We start from the raw sequence: 21,772 nt of genomic DNA on the forward strand, positions 1-21,772 counted from the left end.
CGCAAAAATTCAAGCCTCGGAAACGTGATAATGCCGATTGAAACTGCATTTAGAATAACTGAGAGACATTTATAATCGAGACCGGTAAATCTGAGTGTTATTTTCGTAGCAACGCAATCTGGTCGGTTTTATTTCGTTCAATGCTTATCTTCGTACAATCATACCCTAAATTCCAATTGTGAAAGAAACGATCACTGTTACAAGGCCTGCAAGTATGCATGTATGTACATCCATCCATGTAACGCCTGAACGCGCAGCTGTGAAAGTACCAAAATAACGCGTACGCAGTGATTTCCAAAAATACATTGAAGAGCCAGTTGATTCTCATTTCCCGCTGCTCTGGACGTAAGTATATTACAGAGGATTTATATCTCTCTCTCTTTCTCAATTCATCCAATGGAAGCTGATTACGTTATATTCCGTCATCGGATATATATTGATTGGCAATCGTTCTTCCCGGAATAAACAAGTGCAGTTGCAACGACCGGAAATACCGAAAGACAATCAAGAAATAATTGTGCGCTTGCTTCAATCGTCTCGGTTCTCCTTTTACCGTTTTGATCATTGCTCTAGAAGGATTTCCTTCAGTTTTATCGATCATTCCCTGAAACTTGATCGTGATTTAACAGCAGATAAATATGTCGGACAACGTTGAGGCCGTTTGTAACGCTGGCGGTGACTCCGGCGCCCAGACAATCACCGAAATTAATACTTCGCCACCCGTCCAAAATACTGGTGACAACGTTGTCGTTCCTCCGATTGACGCCTCCTCGGAATCAAACGCCGAGCAGAAGGTATCATCATCGTCACCAATTGTAGAGCCTCAGTCACCTGAAAAGGTAATAATTGATGAAGCATACAAGTCATTTCAAGATTTTTCCACAATAGAAACTCACATCAATATAATATCATCATCAAATTATTCCCAGGACGAGAGCAATAAGAGTTCAGAAAACACGATAAAGCAGAACGGAAAGGAGTCTTCTGAAGTGTCGAAACTTGAGCTGGAAATTCAGGTAAATTGTCCAGGGTATTTTGCAACCAGTCTATCTGATACCTCATTGCGGTAACTGATCATCCTCTGGTATCAACAGAAAAGGATACACGAGCGTGATAATTACAAAAAAAAATTGACCGACACGGAGAGAAGGCTGAACGCGCTTCAGGCATCGTACAACGCGGTAACGAGCGGAGAAGGTGATGAAATAACTCTGCGAAGAGAGAAGGAAGACCTGAAGAATATGCTTACGCAGACTCAGCTGATGCTCGACGACCGTGGTCGTCTTATCACCAATCAACAGACCCAAATAAGCGCCCTGTCAAAGCAGGTTTCATCCCTAAAGGAGGTGGTTGCGATCACCAAAGATCTTCTCAACATAAGAAATATGGAGGTGAAGCATCTGCAGGTGAGCCGAAGCCTTCAGTTTCTACTTTGCTCGCTACCAATGAACTCTAACGTTATTTCTTTTTGTTATCTCGTTACAGGATGACGTCGACTCGATGGAGAGCAAGATCACTGCCGAACGTGAGAAGCATAATCTAATGATGAACAAAATGGACTCTGCTGTACGACTCAACGCTGATCTGAAGAAGGAATACGAGACGCAGCTGCACCTGTTCCAAGACCTTCGCGGAAAGTATGAGCAAAAGGTGACGCTGCTTTCGGAGGAAAATCGGGCCCTGGAGGCCGCCAATCAATCGGCCGTCGTCTAACGATCGTTGTCAGGAGTCGTTCACTCTTGCTACCGTTACGACATAACGCAACGCGACATTTCACGTACTACACATAATTATATAACGATCGACAAGTCTGTGTCGTGCCGATTATTTCCTATGCGTTGTATAACATTTCTGTAAGAAATTTGATACCATTTTTTCTACCAGCGATCACTGATCGTTGTATGCAATAAAAAAAAAAAAAAAAAGCATCCAAGAATACAATTATTTTTTCAGCAGCGTCGAAGAGCGAGAATAATTTCTCGTTTTCATATCCCGCTACTACTGGGGCAATTTTCTAATCAAGAGACCGGATAACTGGCTTGCGCAGCAGGTGGTACGAGCTCTAATCGCTACGACGCGACGTACGTTACGTTAACTTGATGTTCAGTCTTATTAAAATCCTCGGTATAAGTTTCTCGCGGAATTCACGAGACTTCAGTACCGACGCAACTGTCCCGCGATTAGAATCAGTATGAAGCTTCAGGGTACCGTAAACGCGGTTTTTATTCTCGGGGTGGCAGCCGGGCTCACTGAAATAGCGAGCGGCGTCTGCATAGTAAGAAACACCCCCGAGACGAAGGTGTACAGATACCAGTGTTTCAGGTCGAACAATTACTTGGCCGATCTGGCGGCGGCACCGATCGACGTACCGAAAATATCGTTCACCAACGCGAGGATACAATACCTGCGAAACAAATCGTTCGCTCGTTTCGGTCCCGGGTTGAAAAGCGTTCAGATCAACTATTCCGAGCTGGGAGAAATCGAGGACAGTCCATTTGAGGGCCTCGTCGAGTTACGATCGCTGCTAATTACCGGGTGCAACTTACAGATTGTGAAGGGAACGTGGTTCGAGGGGCTTTCGAAGCTGGACACGATCATCCTGGACCACAACGAGATCAAAAGCGTTGAAAGCAGCTTCTTCAAGATCGTCCAGCCGCTCAAGTCTCTCGATCTTTCTTTCAACCAGATAAGCTGCATCCCCGTAGCTTCAATTTACGGTTTTCGTACGCAATCTTTTCACCTCGAAGGAAATCACTTGGCTTGGGCTTGCCTGGCTCAACTCCTCGACTGGTTTAAAAAGAACAATATCAAGCATGATTTCGCGGCGATAGGACCCTTCCCGCCAATGGAACCCTTGATCAATATGTGCGTGGAGAGACATCCGAGTTACAAACTGGACGAAACGGGCCTGGAGAAATGCATTCGGAAGAAACTAATGGACTTCTTTCCGCCTGGGGATAATTACACGGTCGAACAAGCTTGCAGATTTTTGACGGATAAACCGTCCCCGTTTTTGAACTGTTTCGACATTTGAATATTTATACTTACGTGAATGTATTAGGCAGTTGCCATACTTTTGCAATAATTATATTAGTGCTGTATACTAAATAACTCGTTTTTAAACTCAGCTTTATCTGTATAAAAATAAGAAAAATATATAACAAAATGAAACTATATTTTAAAGCAATATTCCTTCATCCAATTCCCACTTTACCCTACAACCACACTATTCATTCATACATTGATTCGGCTTCAAAATTTCTTTGGTTCAACTTACTCACATGAGAATATATTGCGAGATTCTTTTTACAGTTGCACAAAATTTCAGGATGTCTCTGTTTCTAGATTATTATTCAGCTCCGGAATTCAGCAGAACGTTTGCATTCAGGGTAGTAAATATTGACGCCGAAGGTAGCGATCAGCCCTCAGTCAAAAACTTCACTTTGCTATGGTCGAAATTTCACTGATACTATTGCTTCAGTTTATATTATCATTTGGTAGCGTATTGGACAATCTTGAAATATATTCAAAGTGAAAAAAATTTGGGACCCAATGCGACTTCAACATAATCCGTTTACTTGGACCTACGCATGTCGTTCGAATAATAAATTGGGTATAAAGAAAAAGTATCAATTTCGGACGAGGCAATTTAAACCCTTCTCCACGTGAAAGAATGGAGCTCGACGAATATTACATGACGAATCATGTGAACCAAATTTCTGACCGAAAAGCGGAAGAATATAAATATGTTAATTGGAAGCTCGTGTCCTTCTATTGACTTGAAAAAACTAAACCAACACTAATTTCTTAATTCGAGTTCATTGGCCACATCCTGTAATAAATGTTGAAAATATTTCTAACTATTTAAAACGGCGTTTCCTAATCGCCATACTCGAGCATAGACAAGGTCCAACGTCTTTATCATATGCAGTCTGAATAACGCACGTGTAGCAATTATGCGCTAGATATAATTGGACAGACGGAACAACACTGCTCGGTATAAGATTCCCCTCACAATTCGCGAGAGTTTAGTAGACGTCTAGCTCAGAATCAGTATGAAGCTCCAAAGTGTCGTCGTGTTTGTTGCTCTCTGCGTTTTGGGCCTGACCGAAATGGCCAGCGCCATTTGTTTGCTGAGGAACGTTACGCGGCCCGTTCAATACTGGTACCAGTGCTTCAGATCGGACAATAATTACTTATCCGAGTTAAAAAAGTCACCGATCGACATACCGATCGTGACATTCACGAACTCGAGGATACCAATCATACGGAACGGATCTTTCACTCGTTTTGGCAGAACTTTGGAGACCCTCGGATTTCTGTTCAGCGGTGTCGAGGAGATCGAGGATCGTGCGTTTTGGGGCCTTCGCCAGTTGAACGTGCTCGCTCTCCCCGGAAATAAATTGAAAATTATGAAAAGTGTATGGTTCGAGGGACTTCCAAATTTGCGGAGAGTTTCGTTCGAAAATAATCAGATAAAACGCATCGAAGAAAACGTATTTGCGATTCTCCCGCCGCTGGAATGGCTTGACGTTTCCAGTAACAAGCTCAGCTGCATCCCGACAGCTAAGGTTGCCAATTTCAAAGCACGCGACTTCCAGTTTCGACACAACCGGCTCACCTGGTCCTGCCAGGTCTTGGTGATGGACTGGCTCAAGGAAACAGGCATCAGGACGGACTACCTTGACTTTGGCAACCTGGACCCACCGTATGACCTTGCGAAAATTTGCGTGTCGAAGCTGCCGACCCTTAAGCTGGACGAAGCGTTTCTCAACAAATGCGTCGGGGAGACCACCCGCAAATATTTACCCCCCATGGCTGATTACACTGTTAAAGATATGTGCGAATACCTCAGAGACAAGCCCTCTCCGTTCTTGGATTGTTCCATATAAAGAAGATTGAGAATGACCGTCACGTACTTGTAATATACATGTAACAAGTAATAACGATCTTGTATCATGTTGCAAATTGAGCTGTCTTAATTATTAAATTACCTTCTATATTGCTTCTGTCCTGTATACAGGGTGTCCCTAAATTGCCTCCCACGGACTAGCCAGCATGATACCTTGTTAAAATCCAACCGAGAATTTTTTTTTCGGAAGCTCGTCCGACGCATAGTTTTTGAATTATAAGCGATAGCGCTAGGCCAATCAGAGTGCACCATTTCATCTAGATTTGCCGCCACGGAAATTGCTGTTTTGTTCGTCTGGGTGAATTATTATTATTCGTTTACGAATTAAATATCGGCACCTCCCCTCTCTCGCTGCTGTACCCCTTCACGGGCGCTGACCTCGGTATTGTTGCCGCGGCACACGCTGCCGGCCGCACATCCATGGGCGCACACTTGTGTGTGTAAACAGAAGCGCATCCTCAAGAATAAGGGATACAGCAGCGAGAGAGGGGAGGTGCCGATATTTAATTCGTAAGCGAATAATAATAATTCACCCAGACGAAAAAAACAGCAATTTCCGTGGCGGCAAATCTAGATGAAATGGTGCACTCTGATTGGCCTAGCGCCATCGCTTATAATTCAAATACTATGCGTCGGACGAGCTTCCGGAAAAGAAATTCTCGGTTGGATTTTAACGAAGTATTATGCTGGCTAGTCCGTGGGAGGCAATTTAGGGACACCCTGTATAAGTAGGCAGCACTTGAGCTGTTTCGCCATGAAAATTCATACTGCAATGAGTCACATTTTTGAAAATAGTGGAATTACCAAAATGTAGTATAAAGAATCTAACGCAAGTGTTTTTCATTACGAAATATACCTTCCACATTTTCGGCATGTCCCTATAATGTTGAGTTCTTCTGCACCAAGGCAATAATTTTCAACCCCCACCCAATTTGACAAACTATCAGTTATACTTGCCTCTTTAACCAGGCCAACTAGTTCGCAGAAGGTTGTTCCAGTAATAGACACTCTGGGGAAGTTGCACGAGGATAATCTTCGAGCACGCGGTCTTCCATATTATCGTCTCTTCTTCTCTATTGGTTGAATTACGCGCTGGAGTCGGAGACCACGACATCCGCGGTATAAGATTTCGCTGACCATTCGGGATAATTCAGTCTGCGTTCGTTCAAGGATCAGTATGAAGCTCCACGGTTTGTTAGCATTCATCTTCGGCACGGTAGGGTTTGCCCGTTTGTCGAGGAGTTCGTGTTTGCTTCGAAATGCGAAGCCGAATGTGTACTGGTACCAGTGCTTCAGGACGGATAATTATTTGGCCGATGTGGAAAGGGCACCAATCGACGTGGACAGAGTGACGTTTGGTAATTCTAACATAAAAATTGTGCTGGACAGGTCTTTCGACCGTTTGAGTAAGAATTTGGCACGATTGGGATTTTTCTACTGTGGTACCGAAGAAATCGAGAACAACGCTTTTCAGGGACTGACAGAGCTGGAATTTTTGGCCGTCACCGGAGGCAAATTGCAGGTCATAAAGGGCGCCTGGTTTGAGGGACTTTCGAAATTGCGGGTTGTTTCGTTCCAAAACAATCAAATTAAGCACATAGAAGACAGTTTCTTCTCCACGTCCCCGTTGCAAGTGGTGGACATTTCCTCGAACAAGATAACGTGTCTTCCAATTGCTTCGTTAACCAATTTCAAAGTGAAGGAGCTCTACTTCCAGTTCAATCGTCTCACGTGGATGTGCCAAGACATGATAATAGACTGGTTGAAGGGCAAGAACATTGAGACAGGGCACCACTTCCCCGAGTATAAAGATGCACCCTACGAGCTTATTAAAATGTGTTCAAACAAATTACCCAAGTCTTATCTTGACGAAGAAAGTTTTAACAAATGTATTGAAAACAGAACCAGCGAATTATTACCCAACCGAGAGAATTACACCATTAAACAGTTCTGCGAATTTCTGGAGAAAAAACCGTCACCTTTCTTAGATTGTAATGAAGATTGAAAATAAGTAGAATAGATCGAATAATGTTTCATAACTTAACGCTTAATACGGCTATTAATACTGTATCTAATTAGAAATTAGGTCACACTTCTTACCAATGCCCACAATATTTCTCCGCATTGTTCACATCTCGTGATCACTCCAAAGGTAATATTCTGATTGACCATCGATTGTTGTCAGATCTGCAATTATGTGAGGCAGTGTTAATAAAATGTAGATTACATTCTCTGAAAATTCACTACAAAGAAATATTATACTCACACTGTGTTGACGTGCTTATATGCAATTATTTCAAAATTTAATTTTCCCAATCCCCCCCCCCCCTTTTTTTTTTGTTGCGGCAGTCGAGTCTTACATAAGTGAAACTACAAATATATGGAAATTGAGCTGGATTAACCTCGGTATATTAACCCTTGTTGTTATTCTCCTACAGTTACACTGTATTGTAATTTAAGGATCGTTTTCCCAGAATTTATACGTAGCTGTAGCGAGTCATGCCAACCTACACGAAAGTAGACAAATGCAAATAGTCTATACTCTATGCGTATAAGCGCGAATCCGCATGAAATTGATTATGCAAATTATATATTACTGACGGCACACTAGACTTTGACTCTGCAGTCACTGACCGATTTATCGGAGTTTACAGATCGATAAAGCGAATCAGAGGTTACAACATTTTGTCATTCAATTTATGTTATTGTAAACAATTGCATTTGCACCAACTAAAAATTCTTGCGTATAAATATATCTCGTGTACATTAATCGCAATTATTCACTGTTCAGTGTTTTCCTCTATCTCGGCGGTATGGGGTTTCATCGCGAGAAGCTGACCGTAATTCTAATTCTCTGCATTATTGGCAAGGATTTATAGTTTTCGCAGAATTTCGTAAAGCTGGAAATCGTTAAGTCGACGGTCACAGTAATCGAGGACGACGATTACGTACCTACCCGGAAATGAACCCGAGGTTTTAAAGGAAGCTCCGAGGTTCCAGGGCCTTCCGAACCTGCCGATAATCTCGCTGAATGATTAACGAATCCAACAAATTGAGCCATGATATTAGCTACAACAAATTACTTGCGTTTCAAGATCAGTCCTCGCGATTTCCAAACCGCAGACATCGCACACGAGTATAATGTGTGGTCTTGAAAATGAAGAAATACACTAGAAGACTGGATGGACGAGAACCATGTTAGATACAGCCCGTAACTCATTATTGGAAATGTTTATCGACGCGCTCGTTATGATTTTGTTTCGTAATTATTTGATGAACGAGTGATAGCGATATAACGCGTTTCACTTTGAACTCATGAGAGAAGCTAGGAATTTCAACGTACGTTTACATTAGGAGATACAATTATTATTGCAATTCTGCTGAAGATGAAAAACGAGAACTTCTTACGTACAGAGAGAAATCACGGTGCGATGGATAACAAAAAGCACAACTTCGTAGTTTCAATGTAATAATTACATGTAGATTTTAGATTTGTGCAATTTTTCAAAACATTTCGTAATTTCACGTTATCCTATAGAGTCTAACTCTATCGGATATTCAAGTTTCTCATCTTTCATGACAGTGTGAGTATCTCGATGTATTCTAGTTGCCGAGATGAACGGTTTTCTTATTTATACACGATACAAATGAATTCAATCCACCTCTTATTGTTAATAGTCAATCAGTCAAAAGTATCTTCGTAACTCTTTGTCCCCTTTCAGTCCAGTGACACAACGACAGGTGCTTCATCGTCTTCTTCGTCTTGCAGACAAGTAAAGTCCCAGAGAAACTTTTTCGTGAGTCTATCGCGCACTCGGACCGCCTGGGTTTTCAGACGTCCGTCGACTTTGTCGTTAGATTCAATATTGGCAAACAAATTACGCAAGTTGTGATATACGAAATTATTGCTAGCCACAATGTCGCAGAGCACTTCTTCCGGGACGCAGGCCACTTGAGCCTCCAATGTGTTTAGAAACTCCGAGTAAATGGAACGCCGCAACGGTATCGCCGTGTCGGCCCCGCACAAAAGACCGACCAACTTCTTCCAGTGCTCAAACGCATCCAAGCTCTGTCCTACCAGGAAGCAGATGAACGCCAGCTGAAGTTCTCCCATTATTTCTATCGGGCTGTAATTTCATGATTTTCAATTAATAGCCGTATACAACTTTCGCTCCTTATTCCAAATGAAAACCAGATACTCCACAGACTTTTTCAATTCAGCCAACATCTTTTCCAGGGCGTAACTCGAATCAAGAGAATGTTGCGTTATTTCGGCCGGTGTTGCTCCATCAGGATAGCTTTTATCCGGTAGCTTAGTTAGCCTCAGTTCAGTCCCAGCTCTTGGTTTCAATTGGGGAAGCAGCTGCTGCTCTCTGTCCTCAGCGGACAAACCGCTGCGTCGAGTTCGCTTCTCCACAGCCTCTCCTCCTCGTGGTCTAGAAGCATCGTCACAATTCTCCAACTCCAGAGCTGATCGGATGTACCTGAAAAATGAACAGTATTAGTATTTGTAGGTGAATAGAGGAGTTATTAATGCCGAAAGCTTTCCATACCCACAAACTGGTGTACATCTTTCTACGACCGCATCGTCAATTGTGTTGGTTAATCCCTTCCACTGTTCCCAAATGTCATAAGGATAGGGGCCAAGAAACTGATCAAGGCTAGTTAGATTCTGTTTTAAGCTACGTACCGTTCCTTCCGAAGGAGCTGCAAGAGAAAAAGGTGTCAATATGTGGATGCTGATGTAAATTGTATACGGGAAGAATTAAGAATTCCGTACGTTCTGTGCTGACATCCTCTTTCTCCGCGTCCCAAGACATGGCCAAGAATTCAGACTTCTTGAAGTTGTGAATGAAGCCTGAACGGGGTGCAAGATCTCCAAACTCATTGACAGCACTGCAACATATCAAGTGGAATGAATAGAGTTTGTTTCAATCATCGATGATTCTATCATAAAGCCTTGCTAATTCTTGTTCACAGTTTCATTCACCTGTAATGAATATAGTGAAACCCTGGAGGAATCATTTTAACGCCCTTGAACTTTTCACCGGTGTTCCAAGACTTCATATCAACTCCAAAATCCGTCCCCAGAGGAACATTGAGCAGAACCAAAGTCGCCCCTTCAACCAAGAGGCGTTTAGCCAATTCCTGATCCATTTCGACACTTTCCTTGTTGCTCATTTTCAAATAATCCTTCAAAGTCACACTTTGGACATCGAATCTTTACATCCTCTACAAAACATAATAAAAATGAAATAAGCGTGTACATATGTCAAGATTGAAGTATAGTTTATAACCTATTTACTCACCGATTTTCCATTTATGCTGCAACGTGCGTATGTCAAGTACGATTTTACTCTCTGAAATTAAGAGAGGCATCGACAAATTTGCGTCGTTCTCATGTCGCCATTTTGTAATTATTTGTAATGCACAAAATTAAGACTTTTTGACAAGCACGGTGAACCGTCACGCACATAATCCACAAGCCGACAGTCGGAGTTGCGGCCTTTGATTGGCGGACGCGCATCTACAGCTGATTTTGTATGTCCATGGATTTTAGAGATTTCTGACTCCATGTTTCATGTTTCCATCTATCGTACCGATCCAAGCGTCACCTGTAATGTGTTTTACAGCCTGCCGGCAAAATAGAATTTAATGCGAACGTTCTTTGCAGCGGCAATAGAGTTATTGATTTTACCAATAATTATTTCACGCAATATTATTACTTCAATTACTTCCAAGGCTTTTTTTCAAATTAAGCATAACCGGCGATCTGATTATGATCCGAGAATTCCTGATACACATATCTACTGATTACTAATTTTCTAAAGCTACAGTGTTGGTAATTATTAAATTACATTAATTTGTCCTAGTTTTATATAATTATTAGAGTCTCGGAATATGCGCTTATATATGTTCCAATTACAAGTGTAAGAAATTTGAAATGATATGAAAAAGATTAATTGAATGACACAAGATGGAATTAAATTGCCAATGATAACACAGGCCTGCGAAATATAACTTTTAATTTTTTTTTAGGTATTTAGGTATGTTGAATTAAAATATAGCGCTTGTTTTTTCGCAGCACATCGAGATTTATTTTTATGCATTTTCGAACTATTTTTATGGAAAAAAGAAGATAAATAAATAAAAATAAATAAAAAAACTGAATGTTTAGGTATAAAAAAAATGAACAGCATGATGTTCAAACAAGACTAAAGAGACTAGATAAATCGAACAGACTTGTGATATCCTTCTCTACTTTATTCAAAACTCCTGTTCAATGATAAGATGAACCGAATCGTCAGTACAATAGAAACAGATTGAACAGGAATTTTTAAGAATGTAGAAAAAGATATTACAAGTCTGTTTGATTTGTCCAGTCTCTCAAATCTTGTTTGAATCTAATTCTGTACATTTTGTACCAAAACATTCAGTTTCATATTCATTTTATTTATTTTTTTCATAAAAATAAATCTCGATGTGCTGTAAAAATAACCAGGACTATATTTTAATTCAACTTACCTAAATACCTAAAAAAAAGCATTATTACGTGAGGGAGAAATCAAAAGTTATCGCTTTCAAAAATAAAATTGGTACATCTTATATTTACGTAATTTCAATTTATTAATCTTGTCACGTTACCGTAATTTCCTTACATATTACCTAATTCATTTACATTAAAACTATTTAAATATTTTATGATATATGTATACGGTTGTGTATAGATATATATATGTATATATATATATATATATATATATATATATATATATCTATATCTATACATATCTATTTATTTATTTATTCATTGACCTATATTCATGTATCAACTATTTACACGTGTGTATCGATATTACAATGATATATCACGGTTATTGAAATCATAATACGATGATAATACGTTCCCTCTACATGTTAAATTGAATATAATACAAACAATCGTATATAATAACCGTCGGTCAGAATCCTGGTCATTGTCAGCCCATGCTAGCTAACTTACATTTTCTATCCATTGTAATAATTGAAATATAAAAATAATAGCCTCCGTTAGGCAGCTCCGAAGCTGTTTTGGAGGGGCACCAGATTATTCATACTGGCTGCACAATTTCTGGTTTCTGAGCATTTATACCGCATTTATACATAGAAAGCGGCCTCATCTTACGAAAATTTGTAACCAAGTACTGCCGGGCGAACGCAAAATATATATGTATATATATATATGTAATTCAATTTTACTTTGCCGTACCGCGCAAAATCTTCTGTTTAGGCACTACAATTACAATTTAAGTGATGTCCTTCAGTCCTATATTTATTAATCTTATGTTTTTTCCTAATTTTTCTCCTTTCTCAGCTACGTTACTTAGATAGGTATTTATAATTAAATCACATTTTACTCTGTGACTATGTGTGTTATAGATTGTTGATTATTTTTAATAATATTATTATTACTAATATTATGTATTTTATCATCGTTATTTTTATCATTATCATTACGAATAATAAATTGGTTGAAGCAAGGAACTGTGTAGTATAATAGTACTTTAAAATCGTAACGTTATAGAATTATTCAAGTTCACGGTAAATATCACTCGCAAGCTCCTAATAAAGAAAAATAAAAACGAGTGACAGGTGCAGAAAATTCAACAAGGTAATTTTTCATATTACTTGCCAATACACGCAAAATTATACGTTGGAAATAAGATTTTTCATCTAAAAAGCGCGAAAAAAGAACCGAATGACTAATCTGGCTTGAGGAGAAATTCCGTGATTGTACATACAAAATACGTGCAGATGCCTTTCACATGTTTCACACTTGCTAACTGCATAAAAAATCTATTTCGAATGTGTATAAACACTCGTACTCGTTACATTTATCATTTTCACGCTCGTGCAAAAGTTGAATAATAAATAAGGGGGATAAGAAAAAGTAATAAATTTGAAACGAGTTTAGAATAAAAAGGAACAAATGCTTGTTGGAATAAAAGCATCTTATCTTTTCTGATGTATGCCACACATGGAATGAATCACCTCCACGACTGCTAATTGTTCTACACGACCGTGTATCAAAACGTGATTATAAAAATGAAGATATAACTTAAAAAAGTTGCCTATCAATACATCTAGTACAATTATAATAATCCATTCTATTGGATAAGATAGAATGTACCATTGTAGACAGCAGAAGGTCAGTAACTTTCGGAGTAAAATTTCATGTAAACAAATTCCATTCAAGTTGGATATTTCTTAGTTTTTTTTTTTTTCGTATTCTAACAACAAAAAATTGTTATCGTTCAACAAAATATTATTCACTACGATTCAACATTAAAATAAATGAATCGCGTGAGATCCGATTTAATATGTTATTCTTCGAAAAAGTTAAGTTTTACTCGGAAAGTTTAAATCCAACTGTGTCTCGCAGTGCCCAGTTTAGAATCTCTTTAAACCAGCAATGATTAGCTACCAAAAGTAGACCAAGTAATGAAAGATTTGCGATGCAAATCCATTCTTGACATATTGCTTAATAAATTAACAAACCGAAAATAATAGTAATAATAATAATTTTACTAAGAATATGTATAATATATACAAACAATTGCTTACAATTTATAACAGCGTCAAATTGATTTTGGCTTGTTACTGGTGAAAATCAATTTCTTTTTCACTCTCTACATCACTCGATAAGTCATAATCATATATTTATTATTATAACTGCAATTAGTCAATTCGTAACAAATTTCTACACGCACGTATAGACAGGATGGAATCGATTCAAGTAATCAAGCTCACAAGTTTCATCATCAAAAAATAAAAATAAATACATGCATAAATGCGATGATGTTAAATAATTATTTATAAATTAAGCATCGCTGGAAATTGGGTGACTCTCGAGGGAGTCACACTCGGCGAGGGCTTCGCCTCGTCTTAACGGAAACTCATCTGTAGTAAGACTTTCTGCGATTAAAGCAGCCGAATCAATGCTATCGAAATATCTTGGCGGCCATACAGCAGAGCTCGTGCGAAAGTGTCGCGTCGGTGATCCTAATATAAATTCAACGCGGGTAGATCCAGTTACCGAGGATGTCTCTTGGTTCAAAGAATCTGGGTACAAGGAAGATTCGCTGTGCCTGAAGCTGCCGCTCGTAGAACACCAAGAGCTCGGAGGATCGGTGAATCCCTAGAAAATCACAGCCCCTAATAAACTCGCTGTTTGTATTGTAGGATAATCGGTAGTAGTGGGAATAACAAAGTAAAATTCATCGAATTACACATTTCAAATAAGCTTGACATTACAGGGATCGATCTTTACCTGTAAAAATTGAAAACAAAATTTATTTTCCAGGAAGTGCAATACTAACATAAAAAAACTGACTCATCTGATCTTTCCCCACAAAATTTGTACATTGGAAAACAAGATAAGGAATTCGAGAAAACCGTATTTTTGTTTTTTCTCAAGCTTTGGTACATAGTGGACCATAACGATATCATCAAAAATCGCGGATTACTATTATAGTATTCCTGAATATAACAGACAAAACGGTCATTGAACCTCAGGCCAAGCAGGTACAAGCGTGTGGTATCGAATTGTTTGATTTGTACTTAACAAGTGCCGTTGTAATTTATAGATTTATACACGGAGTGACCGCATCCATGATGATCAGGCATATATGTAAAAACTAGCAAATAAACAATACTTGAGCAAATTAAATAGCAATAAATAAAAAGAAAAACTTATATGTAAAACAATTAAAGTGTAAAGAAGAATATGACGATGCTTAACAATGTGTGAATGAATATGCCATGTATACCAATAGTTGTTTTTCGATCTGACTTGTTTCGTGTGTGCGAATATTGCGGTTCATTGTCGATGTCACATGATCGATTTATCTCAAAGAGTACCATCAGATTAATGAAGTAAATGAATGAATAGATGAACCGAAATGGTAAACAAGGATTCGATGATCCATGAATGAAGGATAATGGCCATAAGGGTGGGTTTTTCTAGGATCTAAACGCCATTTAAAAAACTATATAGAGGCTTTCCTGTTCACATGCACTACTACGGTACTCTCCCACAGAAACCAGGACATGAAAAAAAAATATATATATATACCCTTGACCAATACCGTAACAAAAGCTTCCTACCTACGAATTAAAAAACCAAACCAAACCAAACCAAACCAAACCAAAGGCAATCGAGATTGCACTCAAAGTCTTGTGCTCAGTACAAAAGTTTCTCCAAACTTAAATACCGTTAAAATTTTTCAAATTTACTGTCAATACGACTTTTTGCATACTGGAGTAGCATTTTTAAGCTACGATCAGAGATTCGAAAGAGAAGAAGCCTCGGAGACAGACAGACTTTTTAGACAGAAACGTGATCTGGATTCCCTGAAATCTGGAATACTGGGTAAGTGAAATTCAACAGCGTGCAATAACATCAGATTATTACCAAGTCTACTACTGCTAACTCCATATCCATATTTAGAACGATAATGACGTAGGTGTCATTTGGCAAATATGTATATAATTATACCGTCACAAGCTACACGTTTGTATGCGATAAAATCGAGGTAAATAAAAAGAAACATAAACGGGTTACATGTTTTCTACGTACATACTACCATTCTACAGGCAATAACAGCTTACCACATCCAAGAAAAGCGTTGAAAGCAAATGATAATAAAAGAAGCATAACTTACGAGAAGACCGACGGACGGACGGACTGACTGACTGACTGACGCGAGAAGGGGCCGTTTATTTTGGCCATTGTGTTCGTTTGGACGACTTTGGGACGGTCTCGAACGCACACTCGCTGCGCTCCAGATCAGACTTTTGGTAGAAGAAGTGGATGGTGGTTGATTGATTGGTGCTATTCGATTAACGGTACCATAGCTGTGTTCTTGTTCGTCAATTATTAAAGGAAATAAAAGGGATCGGTATCGACGTCAGTCGTCAGTTTCGTTATCATTTCTTGTAAACATACACGGTATATATTCTTTTTGTTGTTGTTGTTGTTGTTGTTCTTGTTTTCATTTATATATATGTATATTTATTACACAACGATGGTCGACGAGGGTAGTCGCAAGTGCACACTCGATGTTCAGTAATCGTCAGACGAAGATCCCGTCATCGATATTTCCACGTCAGAGATAAACGTTACACGTGTCAACACCGTGGGTTGCATGATTGGTTTTTTTTTTTTTTTATTTTGTTTAACAGTTTTCGCATAGATATTAGTTTGTTTGCTTTTCGTCAGTTTCAATTTCACAATGAAAATCCTACCTCTTTGTCGTCTGGCAAGTGTACTGAAATTTGAAATTAGAAAGAAAAAAATCAGCGTAAAGAGGTGGTCGCGATCTGACATTTCTGTCATCTACATAAGTAATAGTTGATTTAATTTATAAATGATATGACAATGGCGATTATGAGGATGACGATGAAGGTATAACTTATAATGACGTGAAAACAAGTCAATAGAATAAGAGAAGAAAGAAAAAAAACATTTTGAACAAATATGAATCCTTATATCGATACACGGGGTTCCGGCTACTAACGCTTCTTTCTCCCACCGCACTAAAAAAATATTCGTAATTTCATATCAAGCGGTTCAGTGTCCGAGTGTATGTGCGATATGCTTTGTGTATGACGATGCTGAAGATGATGAATTAGTGACAAGGACCGAGGATCATCGGGACGACGAGGAAGCGGTGTCAAAGATAGGAGGAGGGAATGTATGTACGAGACCGAGGCCGAGGTACAGCCGTGGATTATCGTCCCGTGATCTCATGTGTGTCCCTACTACGTCGGGCCATTTGACAACGGTGATTTCAGCCAGCTGCTCCAAAAAAATTGCTTTGCTGGTCGTACCTTTCCTGTGTCAGACTCAACGGAGGGACGTGCAAGACTGTGGGCACGACGTGCAGGCGCGGGTGGACGCCGCGGAGGAGTTCCCGGTGAATTAACGACGTTCTGCACCCCACCGGACTCGAGAGAGTCTCTCGCCTCCCTGCCGACAGAACCGCGAGACAAAGAGGAGGAAGATTTGTTCAAAGAGTCACGGCTGTTCGGGCTGCAGTTATAATTGTTATGCCGAGGCAAAGATCTGTTTAGGGAATCCTTGCTGGCCGAAGCAGTTTGATCCTTGTTATTAATACTATTGTTCAAATTCCCACTTCTACTTCCACTTCCGGCGTTGCCCGTTGTTCTCGGTAAACTCTTGTTACTCAACGACTCGCGACTCGAGTCTCTCGTTTTTGAAAATGATTTCCCACCGAGACTGTCACGGCTCGAATCCCTCGGCTGTCTCGTAAGAGACTTCAAGGATTCTCTGCTGTTGTTCCGGCCGTGGGTCGGCGGTTTTGGAGCCGTTTGCTTCGCCCCGGGAAGCGGTATTCTACTGGGTCGACGACGAGGCGATGGTACCATTTCCTGGTGGTGATCTCTCGCCGATTCCGTACTGCTGCCGGGCTCAAGACAGCCCTGATCGCTACCTCTGGCCGTCTCGATGTCGCTGTCGTTAAGATCGACTTCTGTCGGCGGTCGATGCTGAAAACGCTCAAGAACCCGTACTCGGGCCCGCGTTCCTTCCAGCTCGATATTTCTCTCTGCAAGCTGAAACGTAAGAGATAACTCGTTACGGATAATTGGGAAATTTAGATCCAAGGATAAACGAGCGTGCGCCAATTGCAATCGACGATAAAAATGATAAATTATAACGTACTTGAAATCGGAGGTCATCGTTCTCCTCTCGCGTTTTGTCTAAGCGATCCGTGAGAATTTCAGAATTCTTTTCAGCGTCGTTCAGTCGCTCTTGCAGAGTCTGGAAAAACAAGTGATACAGAAAAACATCGTTAGTTAATTCCTAAATGACTTTGTCAGGAACAGACGTTGCTACTGTCGAATATACGAGTATTAATTCTATATATGCCGTGGTATATAAAATAGCAACACATCCTCCTCACCTGATTATGGACGGTGGTAGTGATAAGGTGTCGCTGAAGTTCAATTGGCGAATGCTCGTGTAAAATGGCGACAATTTTTTTCGAATCAACATTTTTCGGCCGTCGAAGATCCTTGGGCGATATAAGTACAGAGTCCAACCGTCCGAGTCGACACCTATTCGCGTCGTCGTTAGACTTGGGAATATCATCGTCCGTGTTCCTAGATGCTTCCTTGTAGCTAACCTGGTTATTAATATTAGCGATTACATTTTTCTCAATGGTCCTCGTCCGAAATCTATTCTTATGGGATTTGCTCGCGGAACCAACGCAGGCGAATGCGGAAACGTTGCTTCTGATATCCCCGGGTGATTTCGGTGACGATATGGGTGGTGGACTGTCGGTCACTATCCTCTGCGGTCCGGGTGCGTGGAGGATCTCTCTCTTGGACTCGATCTCGGCCCTGAGGCGATCCTCGAGGCCGTTTCTGAGGGCGGCCAAGGCCTCGAGTTCCGATTGTAGTTCCTGAGCCCGTACCCGACTCGATATCGTCTCGGCCTCCAGTTCGGTCACCTTGTCGATGAGGTGTTCCTTCTCTCTGCGTAACGCCGTCACCTGAACCTTGTCGTCGTCCTCGATCCTGGCCGACTCCTCGGGCCTGGCGACCTTTCTGACAGCCTCGAGAACGTCGTCGGACAGGCCGAGTTCCTCGGGCGCCGCGCTCTCGAGCCGCCCCTGGAGGCACTCGACTTCCTCGCGTAGCCGCGTTCCCCGCCTATGGATGACGTCGAGGAGGTTCCACAGCTCGTCCTCGGCCTCGTCGAGTACCGGCCGGGGGCTCGGAGGTCGCGGAATGGCCGTCGAGGCGCTGTCCTTGGAGGAGGTCTCCGTGCTGAAACCGGAGTCCTGGACCGTGGCGCTGTGCTTGTTACCGCCGCTGTGGGAGTTGCTCCGGCTCCGGGGTAGAGACGAGGAGGATTCGCCCTCCCTCGGCGCTCGTCGCCTCACTCGTCCCGGTTCCCATTCGGCGATACGACGCGACGAGGGACTCGTCAACGGCTGTAGGGGAATGTTCGTTGTCGACGACATCACGGACGCCGAAGACGCGGGCGACGCCGAGGCGGCCATCTTGTGCCGTAGGTTTGGGAACGTCTCGATGACGAGGTCCCGGAACTCGAGCAGGGCGCCGACTTCATTCTGTAGCTCCTGTAACGCCACCAGGGACTTGGCCTGCTCGCTTATCAGGTAGTGGAACGGTCCCGGTCGGAGGGGCAGACAGTCCATACCACCACCTCCGCTGACTACTCCGCCTTCCGTCGAGCCACTGCTACATTGCTGAAACAGAACGAAACGGAATTCACGGTCACTCCTCGATTCGAAAGCACGCAAAAATTTTTGCCAAAATTTTTCTCGAATAAAATTTCCCGACGTTTTCCCACGAAACTTGGGCAAATTTTACGACCAAAAGCTCCAGAAGTTGTACACCTTGAATATATATATTTGAATCTAAAAAACACAAACAGTATTGCTTAGTTTCGCACGAATAATTAGAAACTGAACGATATACAATTTCCGAAAGTTAGCTCAACTGAATTCGCGAAGCTTATAGCTGAAGTTTGAAAACCATGTATGAAAAAAAAAAATGTACGTTCAACCCTATGGCCCGTCGGAATTTCCGGACTTTTCCTGGTTTATCGCTACCCCGTTTATTACACATAATATTACTCTGTAACAGTTTGAAGTGAGATCCATAAATGTTTCAATGTCCGCAAACTGATAGTACAGAAACCGGCAAGGATTTTTCATCATTTCACCACGGTACGAATTATGTCCAACAGTTCAACGACTGTCACTTTGCATCGTATCACGGTTCGAACAGTACTGAAATGATTTTAAGGGTGATTAAGGACGACCTGGTGAACGTCACGCCGATTGGGCCAGCACGGCCTATTATTATTATGTAAACCGAATTACGGACGTTATTTACTAGGAATACACGCAGGAAATATACGTGTAGAACAATCAGCCTCTCTGTCCGCTGAGCTTATAACTGACTCATGGAAAATATTTACTTTGCTTTGTAGAATGACTGTAGGGTTCAGAATTTAAAATCCATGTTATATCTGTAACCGTGAACAGCTATATCACTTTGCGAGCAAGGAGGAAAAACAAAAAGAGATAAAGAGAGAGACAAAAGGAAGAAACGTGATATTTATGCACGTTGACAGGGAAGTTGCGCATTAAACACCGAACAATTTCACGAGTTCGTCGTCAATTATTCGCAATTATTCGAAACAAAGATTTTCAAATCCATATATATATATACAATCACTGATTCACGATGAAATGACTTCTGTTCCCTCAAAATTTCTGCATAAACGGAATTCACGTGAAAATTGCACGAATTATACTTCCCAAGTTTAAACTAGTCAACAATGAATGCCGGAGCAAGAATAGTTCTAGTATATATCCAAATACCCCAAAATAGCGTCACAAAAATTTTTCCAAAACGATTGTCACAGCGGGCATACGAATACATGTAACACACACACACCAGATACATCTACGACGATACATTCGACTTATCGTTATCTACCCGTTATGACTCATTGTCAGTTATAACGAGCATTAGGTGAGACCGCCTGTTTATCCTAGGATTAAATCGCGCCTCCCCCGCTACTACGGCTGTCAGTGTATAATATATAACCGTGATAAATACGTACACATTACCGACTCACTCTCACGACTTTGTTACGCTAACTTAAATAATTCACTTGACATTCGTGCGGTCGCGTTGTTGTCGTCAGAGTGTGACAGGCCGAATGACGTCGAGAAAAACTGAGTGAAATTCGAAACTTTCGTAGTGTATAAACAACGCGTTCTTCACAAATCGACTCTTACGCGCGTCCGGGAGTTGAGGATTAAAAGAGCGATAAAAAGAGGAGAAAAAGAGATACTGTTCGTGTAACGTTACGTAAAGAAAGACCTCTCATCATCCAGCGGATTTCCGATAAGTCTCTGTTATAAACCGTCTTCCGTGATTCCGTAATTGACCGGCAAGACCGGAATCCAACCCGTATTCCAGCATCAATGTTTATTCCGCTCTTGTTATTCCACACTTTTACGCAGTCAAAAGTTTGCATGGACGATCGGTGTCGACGATATTTATCGCATACAAAAAACGCCGCATGAGTCTCGTATATATTACGTATATCAGATACTCTTGGGCAGAGCATGGTTCTCGGGTTCTTCCATTCATTTCAACGGCACACAAAGTGTTCCTTCGTGCCTGCCTGCCGCACGTCCATGGCATCGTCGGCGACTGACGTTCTCCTCGCTCTCCTCAAAGCCAGGTAGGCTTTGCCTCTCCTTGCATACAGAAGCATAAATGTGCACTACGGCAAAGAAGATATGTAGGCAGCCGTGCACGTATCGGGTCTTTCCCCTCGTACTTACTTACACTCGCAATTCCATCGGCAATGACACAAGAGCCCGCGAAGCATAACAACTACCAGAGGACATTTATCTGGCCGTTGAAGCGTGCCTTTACGCAGAGAGAAGTACAGATTGCGAGGGTCTATCCGTTTCTAGGACGTATAATGTAAATCTTATTTGAACGTGCGACAAACGATGCTTGCGTATTACTGCAGACTCATAACGGCGCACTGCAAGTTTCACCTTTCGACCTGCAGGGTTCAAGCTCACCAGAGGCTCGGACGATCATTTTCAAGATCTATTAACCCTAGGCCTGAGCGAGTTTCATAAAATTTACGTTTCTTCATATCATTTCTTTTCAAACACGTAACGCATCTTCGATTGATTTGATTGAATTTTTAGAAAAAGCACGAGAAGAACTGAGCTTTCGTTACGCACCTATGATTGTAACTATGCAGCCATTCGGCAACCTGAGTTCCGCTGT

At 41.1% G+C, this 21,772-nt stretch overlaps 6 protein-coding genes across 9 annotated transcripts in view; 4 read left to right on the top strand and 2 right to left on the bottom strand.

Annotated features, from left to right (window-relative positions):
• Nucleotides 1-48: 48 nt before the first annotated feature.
• Nucleotides 49-3,176, top strand: LOC124308213 (uncharacterized). Of its 2 annotated transcripts, XM_046770707.1 has the most exons (5): nucleotides 49-345; nucleotides 630-839; nucleotides 930-1,016; nucleotides 1,095-1,406; nucleotides 1,486-3,176. In XM_046770707.1, exons 2-5 carry the CDS (start codon nucleotides 639-641, stop codon nucleotides 1,711-1,713), a joined length of 828 nt encoding a protein of 275 aa, XP_046626663.1. In that variant the 5' UTR covers nucleotides 49-345; nucleotides 630-638; the 3' UTR covers nucleotides 1,714-3,176. The 2 variants fall into 2 exon arrangements, with proteins under 2 accessions (XP_046626663.1, XP_046626672.1); XM_046770716.1 differs by lacking the exon at nucleotides 49-345 and having other exon boundaries at nucleotides 531-839.
• Nucleotides 2,192-3,034, top strand: LOC124302996 (uncharacterized). Its single transcript, XM_046759647.1, has one exon. It carries the CDS (start codon nucleotides 2,192-2,194, stop codon nucleotides 3,032-3,034), a length of 843 nt encoding a protein of 280 aa, XP_046615603.1.
• Nucleotides 3,177-4,055: 879 nt separating the features above from the next.
• On the top strand, nucleotides 4,056-4,892 carry LOC124303003 (leucine-rich repeat, immunoglobulin-like domain and transmembrane domain-containing protein 2). The gene has a single exon (XM_046759659.1). The coding sequence runs from the start codon at nucleotides 4,056-4,058 to the stop codon at nucleotides 4,890-4,892; it is 837 nt and encodes a 278-aa protein (XP_046615615.1).
• A 1,197-nt stretch (nucleotides 4,893-6,089) lies between these two features.
• Nucleotides 6,090-6,917, top strand: LOC124303007 (matrix-remodeling-associated protein 5-like). Its single transcript, XM_046759674.1, has one exon. The coding sequence runs from the start codon at nucleotides 6,090-6,092 to the stop codon at nucleotides 6,915-6,917; it is 828 nt and encodes a 275-aa protein (XP_046615630.1).
• LOC124308194 (protein AAR2 homolog) lies at nucleotides 6,356-10,434 on the bottom strand. Its single transcript, XM_046770662.1, has 6 exons — nucleotides 10,222-10,434; nucleotides 9,903-10,144; nucleotides 9,693-9,808; nucleotides 9,466-9,619; nucleotides 9,121-9,396; nucleotides 6,356-9,039 (listed from the first exon to the last, which is right to left on the bottom strand). Exons 2-6 carry the CDS (start codon nucleotides 10,091-10,093, stop codon nucleotides 8,631-8,633), a joined length of 1,146 nt encoding a protein of 381 aa, XP_046626618.1. The 5' UTR covers nucleotides 10,094-10,144; nucleotides 10,222-10,434; the 3' UTR covers nucleotides 6,356-8,630.
• A 2,669-nt stretch (nucleotides 10,435-13,103) lies between these two features.
• Nucleotides 13,104-21,772, bottom strand: part of LOC124308175 (uncharacterized) — a 62,087-nt gene continuing 53,418 nt past the window's right edge. Inside the window, exons 1-5 of one of the 3 annotated variants that reach the window (XM_046770615.1) lie at nucleotides 19,579-19,731; nucleotides 17,878-19,188; nucleotides 17,637-17,735; nucleotides 16,784-17,527; nucleotides 13,104-14,090 (exon numbers count right to left, since the gene is read on the bottom strand). In XM_046770615.1, the coding sequence (XP_046626571.1) occupies nucleotides 13,773-14,090; nucleotides 16,784-17,527; nucleotides 17,637-17,735; nucleotides 17,878-19,188; nucleotides 19,579-19,662 (2,556 nt within the window). In that variant the 5' untranslated portion in view covers nucleotides 19,663-19,731 and the 3' untranslated portion in view covers nucleotides 13,104-13,772. Of the gene's footprint in view, nucleotides 14,091-15,887; nucleotides 16,222-16,783; nucleotides 17,528-17,636; nucleotides 17,736-17,877; nucleotides 19,189-19,578; nucleotides 19,733-21,772 lie in introns of those variants that run through there. The other 2 variants (XM_046770634.1, XM_046770625.1) reach the window with 2 other exon arrangements.

Source organism: Neodiprion virginianus, chromosome 1 (assembly GCF_021901495.1).
Source record: "Neodiprion virginianus isolate iyNeoVirg1 chromosome 1, iyNeoVirg1.1, whole genome shotgun sequence".
NCBI classification, from domain to species: domain Eukaryota; kingdom Metazoa; phylum Arthropoda; class Insecta; order Hymenoptera; family Diprionidae; genus Neodiprion; species Neodiprion virginianus.

Excerpts from the sequence above, each read along its gene's own strand:
- LOC124308213 (XM_046770707.1), top strand. The coding sequence starts at position 639 with ATGTCGGACAACGTTGAGGCCGTTTGTAACGCTGGCGGTGACTCCGGC. Across the intron at positions 1,017-1,094 it reads AACTTGAGCTGGAAATTCAG|AAAAGGATACACGAGCGTGA; the intron begins GTAAATTGTCCA and ends TGGTATCAACAG. Across the intron at positions 1,407-1,485 it reads TGGAGGTGAAGCATCTGCAG|GATGACGTCGACTCGATGGA; the intron begins GTGAGCCGAAGC and ends ATCTCGTTACAG.
- LOC124302996 (XM_046759647.1), top strand. The coding sequence starts at position 2,192 with ATGAAGCTTCAGGGTACCGTAAACGCGGTTTTTATTCTCGGGGTGGCA.
- LOC124303003 (XM_046759659.1), top strand. The coding sequence starts at position 4,056 with ATGAAGCTCCAAAGTGTCGTCGTGTTTGTTGCTCTCTGCGTTTTGGGC.
- LOC124303007 (XM_046759674.1), top strand. The coding sequence starts at position 6,090 with ATGAAGCTCCACGGTTTGTTAGCATTCATCTTCGGCACGGTAGGGTTT.
- LOC124308194 (XM_046770662.1), bottom strand. The coding sequence starts at position 10,093 with ATGAGCAACAAGGAAAGTGTCGAAATGGATCAGGAATTGGCTAAACGC. Across the intron at positions 9,809-9,902 it reads TTTCACTATATTCATTACAG|TGCTGTCAATGAGTTTGGAG; the intron begins GTGAATGAAACT and ends GATATGTTGCAG. Across the intron at positions 9,620-9,692 it reads AGAGGATGTCAGCACAGAAC|CTCCTTCGGAAGGAACGGTA; the intron begins GTACGGAATTCT and ends TTTCTCTTGCAG.